Here is a 13,555-nt window from a genome sequence, read left to right as displayed (position 1 = left end):
CCCCCACACACACTTTTTTTGCAAATTATCAAGAGGCAGTAGAAGAACCAATCAAATTTTGTGAAGACATGCGACCGGAGAGGAGGATTTGCACAAGTACGGACGAGTGGGCGTGTCCCAACGAAAGGCGATTCTAAAGCGACACACCTGATTTGACGGACTTTTTTTAAAGGGACACACCTGACTGGACAAGCAAAAAAGGGGCGACACAGTACGGCACCACCTGATTGGACAAGAACAAAAGGGGCGTTACTGTARGGCACCACTTTTTCTGGAGACCCCTACTTGGGTCACATTTCTCCTGGTRAACCTTAGTGTTGGGGTCAAGGGTCAGTCTGTATAGAGGTCAAGCAGGGTCTAACGATACCGTCATGTAGGCCTCYTAGCCCACAGTGTTTATGCTTTAGAGACGCCCACTCTTGAGACACGCCCACTTTGATTCCGCAGATAACCCCTTCTCGATTCACAACACTGCCAGTGCTATCACGTCCTGTGTGTCGGGTTTCACCCTGGTTGCAATGACAGCCATTAATCGTTGTCGTTTGTCGCTCACTGTGTGTCGAGCCCTTTATTGATCGACGGCTGTGGGGTTTTTTGTTTTTTGTTTTTTTTTTAGATACATTATGAGAAAAGCCAGAATTATTAGGTTGGGGCTTTTTTTTAGAGAAAGTTTAGTTTATAGAGAAAGTTTTCTTTATTCAAAATTTTTTTTCTAATAAAGTAGGTAAGCAGCTTAGGCATGCTAGTCACTAGCCTCTCAAATTACCCATACTAGTCACTAGCCTCTACGATGCTAACACAAGTTTATCCATGCTAATTGCTAGCCTCCCCGATGCTAACACAAATTAATAGTCTCCTTGCCAGCACTGGCCCCTTAGATATCAGATCAATAGCTGGCTTAGGAACAAATATAGCCTCCTGCTGCAAGGATGGCTCTGGTAGCAACCACTGGTTGTGCAATAGTCTTCATTTTGGCCCTCATACTGTGCCATACATTTCAAAGTAAAAGAAATAACCCAAATTTTCTCCAACACTTTCCTGGTTCTCTAATGGAAACGAACAACAAACATGTACACGTTTACTCAACATTGTTGGACAAAAAATAAAAATTAACAATGTATTTAGAGTGGAAGTATTTTTTAATCAAGAAGAAAAGGCAAAAAGTATAAAATAGACAATCTTTCTATACATACACATGGTAGGAAATGTGACTAAAGTTATAAGTAAGAAAGAACAGAATGAAATGAAGATTTCAATGTCACTTTTTAAGATACAAAGCTACAGCAAGTTCAGTTAATCAAGAATTACCAATACACATGTTACTGAATGCATCAAGGCACACCTGTGATTGTGTATTTTGGTCTTTTGGAGTTTCTATTTACAGTGTCTTTCTTTAAGAAGAATGTACAAATTACATTAGTAATAAAAGGAATTAAGAGCTGAGGCAATAACTAGCCTCCACTTAAGACAAAAACGTCCACTGGAACTATAATACAAAGGTCATTTACAACATTCGATGAATAAAAAGACACCTTAATACTTGCAGATGAATGCAAATAAACAAAAAGACAGAGGTGTTCATGTAATCACTCCTGCTCTCACATATGCTTAGTTTGACATTTACTTCATGGATTAAATGCACCCACTGGGTATGCTGGAGAGAAAGCATTTTATTACAAACAAGAGTGACTTTTTTTTCTCAGACAAAACAGTTTTGCAAAAACAAGCCTTAGCAGAATTTTGAAATGTTGGCATCGGCTGTCTTTGCTTGAGTCAGAAGCTCTGGTATTCGATTAGACCAATGATGAATGAGGTTTGATGACCAAAAAAACAACCTTGTGCAGATTATAGTAAACTGATCATTTTTTTCAGTTAAAGTCTTTTTCTTATATCTGTAAAAAATAAAAATAAAAAAACAAGAGTTGAAAAAAAAGTGTCCAAATTAATTGTAATCACAAAAAAAGCTGTCAAACATCAGGTTAAAAAAAATCTAATTTTAGCACAAACTGATGTAAGGCTTAAAWAACCATCAAATCTAAATTTCAGTTTAAGTTTCAGAAGAGCTTAGTGTCCAGAATCGTCTTCAGATGGTTACAGTTAAAGAAGTCTGTCATGTTTTGGCCAGTAGATAAACTCAGACACACGCAGCTCTTGTGCAAAAACAAAAGTACCGATCATCTGAAAATGGTCCAACAACAAAATGCTTAAAACAAAGACTAAGACTCTTTTGCTACACGTCAAAAAAGCAAACTAACATACAGTCTAGTTTCCTTTACTTTTGGAATGCAGAGCCCAGAAATGCCCTGTTGCAGAGAGATCTCGCGTACAAAGAAAAGAAACATTTAAGTGAACGATCACCAGAGGTTCTACAACAGATATCAGCTCAGACTTCAGCTGTATCACAAACAGAGGTGTTTCTAAGTACAAATGGACAATCGTCTTATATAGTTAATAAAAAAAATTGAAGAAAATCCTGCAATTTTTTTTCTCATTTCTTTTTTTAAGACAACGAAACAAACAAAAATAAACATTCAGACCAAATCAGGTCATTGTACTCAAGCAAACAGTATCCAAACACTGCATAAGTAAGTTCTAATAAATCCACAGGTTTAAACATTGGGCCGGCACGGTGGTGCAGTGGTTAGCGCTGTCGCCGTTCAYCAAGAAGGTTCGCCACCCGGCGTGGGGGCCTTCCTGTCTGGACATAGCATGTCCTCTCTGTGCATGCGTGGGTTTTCTCTCCCAAACCAAACTGGTGACCCTAAAATGTCCCTGGATGTGGTTTAGGGTGTGAATGGTTGTTTGTCTCACTTCTTCCTATATGGACTCGGGATGGACTTGCTACCTGTCCAGGGTACGCGCCACCTTTTAGGCACCAGCTCTCCCATGATCCGTTAAAGAAAAGCAGGGAAAGAAAATGGATGGATGGTTTAAACCTTGTCTTTCAAAAAGTATAATGTCCAGACCTGCTCTTGTCTCAATTCCATAAAGTCCACTTTCCAAGAGCAGGAAGCTTTAAGGCAGATTTCTTTGGGTGATGTAAATTAAGTGCAATAACAGTATTGCTAATACAAAATAATACAATGGTCCTCAGTGGTGTCAGGGTGGAACGATCACTCCTTTAGTCTTCAAGAATAAACATTAATATACAATTTTCAATACTAGTGGTACAATAAAAATTCATGATTGCTTTGTACACGAGTGAGTAGGTTTTTATGGGTATGAAAGCCAAAATAAGACACTGACAGCAAAAAACAAAAAAAAAAATAAAAAAAAAAACAACAACAACAACAACACGACCCTAACATGCCTACTTTTCAGGTGTGATTTGCAGGACAAACAACTCTACAGTATTCCGGCTTACATGTAAAAAGTGAGTCATARGTCTCAGATAAAAATGGGGAAAAAATAAACACTATTTATTCCAGCTCTTTGAAAAAAGCCTATTAAATATTTGACAAAGAGGAATTGTCTTATCCCAGAGCTTTGGAATTTCTTATGGTTCACATTATGGAATGAACAGTGCAACAAAAAAGCAACAAAGAACAATTGTTCTTTGTACAAAACCACAGTTGTCCATTTTGTGTCTTCATTTTCTCGATTTTCCTCCAGTTCTTCTAGTGGTTAAACCCCATCAAAACAGACAATCCCTTGCTTTTGTGTTCTGTTTTTAAATAACGTGGCCACTTCCACTTGGTCATATCATTGCAATTTAAACATACTACCGATGCTACKCAGTAAATTAGTTTTGCATCTTGTTTGGTCAGAGTTTGCTTCAGTTGTCACAGAGACATTAAAAATCATCTTAAATGATGAAGCTGGTTTTTACAATAAGGCAACGTTAAGGCAACAAATCAGCTGCTGGTACACAGAAAGAATCAGAGTTTTGTCTGTTCTTAAAAGGTTTTAGCTCACAAGGCTGCAGCATCGGACAACTGGAACACGCATGAATTACGCCGATGCATTCAGATGTCAGTCAGGAGACATGAAATGTCATTTCAAATAAACTTGTATGCTGCTCTTTGGTGAGGTTTCTGAAGGTTTCTCAGCTGCGGGTAGTGCTGCTGGCTTCAGCCAAGTGGTTACCAGAACTCGGGTGCTCAGAACAGCAGGTCCAGCATTCTGCGTCGGCTGGTGTTTGTTTGAGTAAGGCTAACAGGTGAGGCTCAGCGGAATTTCAAAAAAAAAAAAAAAATCCCCTTCATGTTTGTGTAACAGCACAGGAGATCTGAGGAGGAGGACACTTCCTGAATGAAATCTGTGAGGTGATTGGCTGAATTCTCCTACACTGAATCACTGTCGTGATCCATCGGCTCGTCTGGGACACTGAAGGAGAATAAGGCAAACATTGTTGGTGTTATTGCGAAGCTCGACTGTGTTTGTGTGTTAAAGGTGGTATATCAATGAGCTGTGACACTGAATCGCAGGAAAATATCAATATTCAACCTTAGTCTCAGTAAACTAGTGTTGTAGTCAAGACCACATAACTCATGATCAAGACCAGAGTGTATCGAGACCAAGACAAGACCAAGACTTTAAGGACATGCACCAATGACGAGACCAAGACTGAGGTAGGGCGAGACCAAGTCAAGACCAAGACCAAGAATAAAACTGAAACTAGTGCCCTAAAACATAGAGTATACTGCTCACAGGTAGCTAACTTAATATGGATAGCTAGTGTTAACTAAATCTCTTTGACTGCTAATGTTAGCTAGCTAGCTTTGCTAACATGACTTTTACTTTGTGCTTCTTTTCTAAATGATGATAAAAGTTTGAAGTAGTCCCCACCATCTCTGAAAGCTGCAGAATTTACAAGTTGCTGTATGCGTTCTCCTGGATATTGTTTTACAAATATATTATTTATGATTTATGTAGACGAATTATAACACTGAAGACTTTGCAGACATCTTCTCCCGCTCCCAGACAACCACTGCTCACTTTCTTGGAGTGCCATGTACTGTAAGAGTAGCTGCGCAAATTGGAATTTTGAAAATAAATTTGCTTAATGGAAACATGTCAATTTCGAATAAACTTACATTTTTTGACAAAATGTTTTTGCTCTAGGATAAGGTGGTCTTTCGGCCGTATCAAAATTGGTGTATTTCGCAAAACTGCAATGGAAACACTTTTTTCACATCACGGGAGTCACGTGATCAACAACCGGCTGTTTCTACTGGTGAAAAAGACGACGAAGAAGACAACAGGAAATAGAAGTAGTAGTAAAATCACCGAAGTAGTAAAAGAAAATAGTAAAATCACCAACTACAATCTCCCAAAAACGCTGTATACGTAGCCGCTCCCAAGTGTAAGAGGCTTGCTGCTCAAAAGCCTCGATAAGACGRCMACGTCTCCTCTGATGGCTGATGATGAGRGCTAATGTCATGGTAGCAACATGTGTTTACATCCGCCATGTTCGTAATGACATCGGGAGAACAAACATATTCAGGCATGACTAATTTCTTATTTAATGGAAAAACAGCAATTGCGAAACTGTGTTTTTCGACATTAACAGAATATCGACAAAGTTTTGCGCACATTTGCAATGGAAACGCTTCCAGTGAAAGGGGGTTGAGATGGATGACAGCYGTAACAAAAATACAGAATTAGCCACGAATCACGTTTGGATTTCAATCAGTATGTTTTACATCCAATGAAAGCAAAGATGTTAACGCAATTTAGTGATATTTCCACAGTTGTGGTCTCGACTGGTTTTGAAATAAAATCCCAAGTCCTCAACGTCCGAGACAAGACAGAGTACAAATGTGGTCAAGTCTGAGACCAAGACCATCTAAAAGTGGTCTTGAAACTAGTCTTAAGACCAAGACCYYTCTCAAGAACTACAGCACTGCAGTAAACTCTAAACATTGGTGACCAAGTGACGGTTGAGCAGGTAAGTAGACGTGCAGACAACATTCAGGGGGGGTGGGGGTCTTCTAAAAGTTCTACCAGCCACTAACAGCCCAGTGAGATACCACCTTTAGTGCTGATGAATGTGAAAGCTGTACCTCTTGTTGGGCATGATCCCCACGGATAGCGAGGCCAACGCATTCACAGCGTCCGTTTCCTCGCAGTCTTTGCTCTGAGCGGCCAGGTATGACAGTCCTACTGTTCCGCTGTAGTCCTTTAAGTTCTGCCAGTACTGACCTGTGACACAAACATTGTCAACAATTAAATGCAAACGCTGTATCATTGTTTAGGGTGTGTGTTACATGTAAATGTTATAGGGCAAGAAAAAGAATAAAGGATGAAGGGATCGTTGAATTACTGCTGCTCACTTTGTATCTGTATGACAGTCTGCAGGGAGCGAACTGCGTTGGCATTTGGTTTTTGGAGCAGAACATCTTCTGGCATTTTATCCTATAAGGCAGAAACAGGCAAAAGCAAAGAAAAAGGTTTTCAATTCTGTAGTATACTGTATATATTTCCTTTTATACTGGAATGCTTTCTTTAGAATCTAAACCATTTCTGATGTTCAGCTGTAAAATGTAAAACAGTGAAAAGTCTTCACTCTGATTGCCTGATTGTTGTACAGGACAACATTACAAATGCTTTACTTTCTGCTAGGTTAAGCAATAATTCTAAAATCATTAAGAGAACAAAATATAGTTACCTGTATGCCTAGAAGAGCACTGACACAGGCCTCGGATGCATCGCAAATGGCTGTGAGGTCATGACCCCCTTCGAGGGACAAAACCAGCCGACCTCCAGCAAGAGACATCAGCTGCCGGGTCAGGAAGCCAAAACCTGTGGTACACAAACGCACGCAGAAATATTAACGCGAAACATGTTACAATTCGTAAAACATAAAGCTTTGCAGGTGAGCTTAAATCATCAAACCATTTATCACAATAGTTATCGTATTTGTTCGTGTATAATACGATCACATTTATAATACGACCCCACCTTTTTTGAGTTTAAAAAGCATTAAAAAATTAATCCTCAAACTACCTCCAATTTCATACAGACTTCAAGATTTTTCAGCCTTTTCAGTCTTTCTACATATCAGTGAAATGATCATTGCACTGTTCATTTTATTTTAACAACATATGTACTAAAAGGTATTTTGACAACAAATATATATCAGCTGTAGCAGCATCATATGAATTCTGGCATTTTACACATAGTCCACCAGGAMGCSCCAACACAAAAGTCAGAGACTTCACYTGAGATTTGGACCATCTTGTGGGGGAAAAACAGATTAKTTCCTACTCGTGAGCGCCCCCTCTGGTGAGGGAAACATTTTTTCAGGGATACAAACTTTGTCAGAACACCYGTAGACGGCAGCCATTACAGACGAACATGTGTTTGTTGTTGTCCGAGGAGCTGCCCGGTCGCACACTAATGTCATTAGTTCGTTATCATTACTAAGGTGCAGGAATACTTTTTGCACCCTTTTTTTCACATTATGTCGTCTGCCTGGATCTGTTATTATCTCGCTTTGAAGTACGGAGGAGTGTCAGAGGTAAGTTCGTTTTAACTGTTTTTCATGACGTGGTCTCATTTCCGAACTCAGGCATTTTGTGAATGAAGCCYATTCAGTGGAAATACATAAGTAAAAATATTTATCTGAGTATAATACTACCCCCCAGCTTTATGGATGATTTTATGGATTAAATTTTACGTATTATACTTGAATAAATACGGTTCTACTATTTCAAAACAGTGCAAATTTATACCAGTTTACACCATCTCACAGCAGCAAATCCTCTAGATATAAAGTTACATACATGATAAAGAAAATAAATAAATAAATAAATAAATAAATAAATAAATAAATAAATAAAATAAAGACAGGTTGTGCTCTTTGGCACCTGTCTGGCATTATAAGCTAACAGAGTGAAGAAAAGTAAAGAAAGCTCACATACTGTAGGTCATGTGAGCTAACATTAATATTTGGCAGAACCGTGCTTACATTTGGCGGAGACCTTGTATCCTCCCAGAGGTGCAGGGTTTCCCTCAGCGGCATCGAATCCAGCCGACACCAGAACAACGTCTGGAGAGAACTCCTGAGCAATGGGCATCACCACAGACCTGCAGAGACACACACGCGTACCGCCCACTGTCACTTCAATGACCAAAATGGTTTGTTTAAATTTCTAACAGAATTTAAAGCACAGATTTTTAAAGAAACCATAAAGTGTGTAGRTATTTTCCACGTTTTCCCAAAAATGTAAAGCAAAGACTGTGCAGCAAAGATTTGACAGAAAGCAAATTTCAATAAGCTGTTTATTGATAATGCACCTTAAAACATTACTGGCTCAATGAAAAAGACTTCATTACAGACGTCTTTGCTCTGCTAGTTCTTAAAAACTGTCCCTAATATTCAGTCAAATTTAGTGTTGTTGTTGTTTTTTAATGGAGTACTTCCAAAATACCAAATCTTCATGATCCAACTAAAAGAAGTCATCACAATAAGTGAATACAAACATCAGCAGATCCCAAACTTAGCAGCTCAAAAGGAGTTGATTTGATTTGATTTATTGATTCAATAGGAAAAGATTTCTAAAAATCAAGCCTGACTCAGCATAATTGCTGTTTTACAGCAGGTTCCTGTTCTGCAGCACATAAAACACTCAAAATTACAGCATCACAATCACATCATTATACACCATAGACACAAAGACAAACAAGCATACCAAATTTCAGGAAGGCAGCATTTGCAAAATAGGACGTCTAAATATGAGCACAACAAAAAGTGTCCAGCAGATGGCAGACAAGATTCTTCTTAAAGGGCTGTAGTTTTGAAATGGACTTTGTTTTGAGGAATGTCATTCCATGCTTTAGTATAAACATAGAAGAAAGACCTCTGGCCGTAACAGTTTTTAAAGTTGGTAATATCAGTTGTCCTTTTGTAACAGATCTAGTTGAATGACCACTTCCAGAATTTGATTTGGGCAACAAGGCACAGAGAGTTCCATAATTGGCACCTTGGAAGATCTGAAAATATAAATTAATACCACTATACAAAACATAATTCTGAAAAGTCAAGGCATCAGACAATGAAAGAACTGTACAGTGATGAGTCCAACCAGGAAGTTTTTTATGAATTTTGCATGCCCTGTTGTAGAGCCTAACTATGGGTTCTAAGATTTCATTTGTTGTAAGAGACCAAACAGGTAAACAGTGTTGACAAAGAACTCTCGTTTCTCTGCTGGAGAAGCTGCAGTTCCTCAAATAAGACAGGTCTGCTTACAGCTCTCATGCACAATGTTGTTTGTGGACTTCAAGCATATTTCCTTAATGTTATTGTTCAGAATAAAGATGTGCAGATCAGTGGGTGAAGAGAAAGAGGACTGACTCTGCAAGCCGTCGGCGAAGTTCAAAGCCGTGGTGTGTMGGTCTGTTTCCTATTAGAGGCTTGTCACTCTCCTCACGTCATTGAGCACACAGGAAAAAAAAAGAGGAAAAGCAGTCCATCTGGGATCCATTTACTTTCATTATTCTGCCTCGGGACTCTGGAGACTGACCGRCCCCCCTCGTAAACACACACACATTCGAGCACAAAAATCCAAACACATCCCGCTATCAGGACCACAWGCAAACGGACAACGTGAGCTCACAGACGAAGTGAGGACAGACAAGGATGGAACACAAAAACCTGTTCCAGCATTAAGAGCAGAAATGTAAAGACATATATTTATGCAAACAGATTTAAAGGACGGAGCAGTTATGATCCTGTTGGGTCATTTTGATAAATAAAAAATGATCCCCATAAAGCAAGAAGCAGCTTTAKAAAACTAATGTGAACATGAAGCAGAAGCACGCACACACTCCTCACTCAACCTCACAAACAACWGTAAACTACAAAACTCAACCACACCTCCCCTGTAGACCCATTAAAACTGTCGCCCCCCCAGAAAAAACTAACTACAGGCATCCTAATGGAAAGAAGGAGGGAGGGTAAAAGGAGAGGAGGAGACGCTTATTAAAGATCAATCAGCGGAGGACAGGAAGAGGGGGACGTGTGTGTGTGCTGGTTAGTGGTGAGGCTTATGGTGAGGGAAAATAGGGGGAGTGGGGGTGAAGGTTAAGGTAAAAAAGCAACAAAGCACCCCACCCCAAAACTTAAACTTATACCCATAAAATGCATTCCATTAAACAGCCTTTAGATTTTTTTTTTTAATGCTGACCATGAAACGTTGGAAAACTTCATTAAATACAAAGCAGGAGTGCAGTGCTGAAAGTAATAGGTGGAAGAATTGGGGGTGGGGGTGGGCTTTAACATTTAAATGTGTTAAAACTGCTTGAAAAAAAAACATACAACTTAAATATTTATTCCTCCGCTCTTTTTCACTTCTGAATGTGTCACTGAGCGCTACAACTCAAGCCTGGATAATTCAACAAACTAAAAATGTAAAACTCCACCTAATCAGGCTTCCAGGTGGCCAAGATGCTTACCAAAACCCAAARAAGTGATGAATGTCAACTCCCTTCGATTTATTCTCATTTCTGGACCTTTCACTCTGTCTTCTTTCCACACAGCTCAAACTGTCAGATACATGAGTTTTATTACCCTGATGTGCCAGGTGGTGCGTCCTGAAGAATTTTTTTAATTTTTTTTTGTGAAGTTTCCAACTTCCACCAATCTATCATGAGAGGTCAACATCAGCAGTAAACRTTTACTGTTTCACTGAAGGGACCACTGCTAAAAGTTCAATAAAAAAAACAAATCAGCTCTAACTTCAAGAGCAGTTTTATCTAAAACTGTCCAACATGTCTTTACATCAAAAAKCTCATTTCAGTGTTACTCTTTCATCAAAAGCCATAAATGTAGGCTTTCAAGTGTTTTAATTGCAACTGTGTAAAAGTAATGTGATCTACCTAGTAGCTCAATGCAACTGGGTTGCAAAATTGTACGTGTCACTAGCCACAGAGGTTCAGAGGTGACCTGTTCAGTCTCAGAAACACAAACTGTTAACAAAAGAACATATATCATTTTCTTGATTACAGAAAGGTCAGAGGTCAGGGTCATGCTTCATAGAGCCACTCCAAACACACAAGAAGCAACGTTTCACAAACAAAAAAATAAAGCACACTTCAGGAATGATCTGTAAACAGTCATGATGTCTAGCCTCTCACTGAAGAATCAGTAATAGCAGGAACTGCTCTGTCATATTATTATGACCCCTCCCCCTCCCACACACACACACACACACACACCTGAAGCAGGGGGTCATATTGTTTTTGTACTGTTGATTTTTAAAAAATCTCAGAGATTTTTGGTGAAACTGCTGCACCAATCAGCATGACGTTTGGTAAGAATGTAGATGTGTTTGACCTACACTGTGCCAGCCAACAATATTACGATAGACCTCATATTTGAGGAGGGGGCTCCATCTGTAAATGGGGGCGTCTGGACATACAAAAATGCTTATAACTCAAAAACTGTTCAACATAGGAGCTTCAGATTTTTTTCATTTTCTTTTTTAACTCTGATGAACATCTATCCATCGGGTCCACATGTGACTTTTACACACACCCTAAGAAATGAAGTGTTGAATTTAACTAACAAACCAACCAAAGTTGAGTGAATTGCTTTAATTCAACTCACTTTAGTGGAACCAGTTAACATAACTTTGTTTAGTAAATTCAACACTTCATTTTTTAGAGAGCATTAAAAAAACTCTATTCATGATGCAGGNGTTTAGTAAATTCAACACTTCATTTTTTAGAGAGCATTAAAAAAACTCTATTCATGATGCAGGGTTCCTGCAGTTTAAGCCAAGTTAAATTTAAGACTTTTTAAGACTTTATAATGCCAAGTGAAATTAAATTTAAGGCCAATTTCACAATAAACACAAATGACAAAAAAAATAAAAACTGTAGCAGAAACTCATGAATCAAAGTATTTTTGTTTGAAGTATTCAAATATTGCTAATAGARCAATTGTTTTTATCCATATCAAACTATAGCAGCAACARTCTTAGCAGTCAGTTTTAAACTTAATTTAATTTCTGGAAATCCTCTAACAATCCAACATTTGGAGTTTTAGGATCCACAGTGGGGTGTTAACCCCAAACTGCTGTACATGAAATCTTAAAGTGCCTGTCACACCAATTTTTWGTAAGAAAGATGAATGCATTTTTGGAAAGACAACATTATTTACATATTTAAAACAAATTTCACATTGCTCAGATGAACAGTTGTTGAGATATTTGCATGTGAAACAACAGGAAGTGATGTCAAAAGGGAATGTCTGCATGTGAACGTTTAAAAAAAATAAATGTTGCCAATTATTTTAATATTTGAGATGAATTACAATCATCCTACTTACAATGTGTTAACATTTTTAAGACTTCTGAAAAATGATTTAAGACATTTTAAGGCTAATTAAGGCCTTAATTTTGGATTGATGAATTCAAGGCCTTTTAAGACTTTTTAAGGATCTGCAGGAACCCTGCGATGAGTTCCGGTCATGTTTAAATTTGTAACGTGGAACTTGGTGTTCATTTTTCAAGTAAAGAAGTAAAAGTATAATTTTTATGTTCCGACTGCAACTATAAAAGTAAAAGTTACGATTAAAAATTAATACTTGGGAAAATTACAAATCCTACAAGCAATTATTTAAGTACTGTAACAAAGTAAACATACTTAGTTACTAAACACCTCTGGTATTTTGTAAGGATTATGACCCATCTGTTAGATCAGTCTATGACAAAGAATGAATTTATAGGTTTTTATCTGAACACAAACATGCATGTACCAACAGTTTACCCCTCACGTCTGGGATCTATTCCCTGGAGCTGTGTTCCACTAACCAAACAGCTGCCAAAAGTTTCCATGAGGTCTGGTGTACCAGACAACCAAAAAGCCCACACGGCCAAAATTTTATTGGTGTTAAACACCCACCGATGACAATTATCCAACCCACCACCAGGAAGTAACAGTCCACAATCTGTCAAACACAAGACCCGGAGAGCATTTACAGTAAAAAACATCTGAAGTTATTGGAAACAGGGAAGAGTAGACACATGCTCCCCAAATGACAAACATTACGTGAGAAGTGCGTCAGAGGCGAGGCTCTGATCAGCTCCAGTGTGATTGTTGTGGCTCGGTGAACACGAAACAGGAGAAACTGTGCCATTAAAGTTCTGTTAATTATTCTTAGGCTGATCAATAAAACTTGAACGCAGGCCGTGACACAACAATTGCAACAACGAACCAAATAAACTGTATCCATCTGTTGCTTTTGATTTACTAAATTTAACATCCTTACCACGGAATAATATACACACACTGCACAGCGCACTCACAACATAAAAGATCTGTTTTTGATCGTGATGTGGTTCTTATTTATTTTAGTAACACTGCCAAAGTGCACATAATTGTAGCAAAACAAAACAAAAATAACAWACAAAAWCAGAACATYCGAAGAAAAAAGCGGAGTTCAGGAACAATGTTTTTCAACCATATAAAAGATCTCAATGTGTTTCTATGGAGGACTTTGGTGTCGATAAAGCAGCCACTCCCAACTCGTCACATATTGACGCTTGTCCAAAGTTCCCTCTGCGTCCAGTTTTGACGCGTCGGGTTCACCCCTAGCGTCAGTTATTGA

General features: G+C 38.5%; 1 protein-coding gene across 1 annotated transcript in view; it reads right to left on the bottom strand.

Moving 5' to 3' along the window:
- Window positions 1–1,120: 1,120 nt before the first annotated feature.
- LOC106537131 (histone deacetylase 7) overlaps window positions 1,121–13,555 on the bottom strand; it is a gene marked incomplete at its 5' end in the record, with an annotated part of 13,682 nt that continues 1,247 nt past the window's right edge. Inside the window, 5 exon segments of the mRNA XM_014034501.1 lie at window positions 1,121–4,326; window positions 6,006–6,144; window positions 6,276–6,357; window positions 6,611–6,744; window positions 7,913–8,031. Of these exon segments, the coding sequence (XP_013889955.1) occupies window positions 4,284–4,326; window positions 6,006–6,144; window positions 6,276–6,357; window positions 6,611–6,744; window positions 7,913–8,031 (517 nt within the window).

The sequence above is a fragment of the Austrofundulus limnaeus genome, unplaced genomic scaffold (genome assembly GCF_001266775.1).
Source record: "Austrofundulus limnaeus strain Quisiro unplaced genomic scaffold, Austrofundulus_limnaeus-1.0 Scaffold2143, whole genome shotgun sequence".
In the NCBI taxonomy this organism is placed as follows: domain Eukaryota; kingdom Metazoa; phylum Chordata; class Actinopteri; order Cyprinodontiformes; family Rivulidae; genus Austrofundulus; species Austrofundulus limnaeus.
This window is presented reverse-complemented; position numbering and strand designations above follow the sequence as displayed.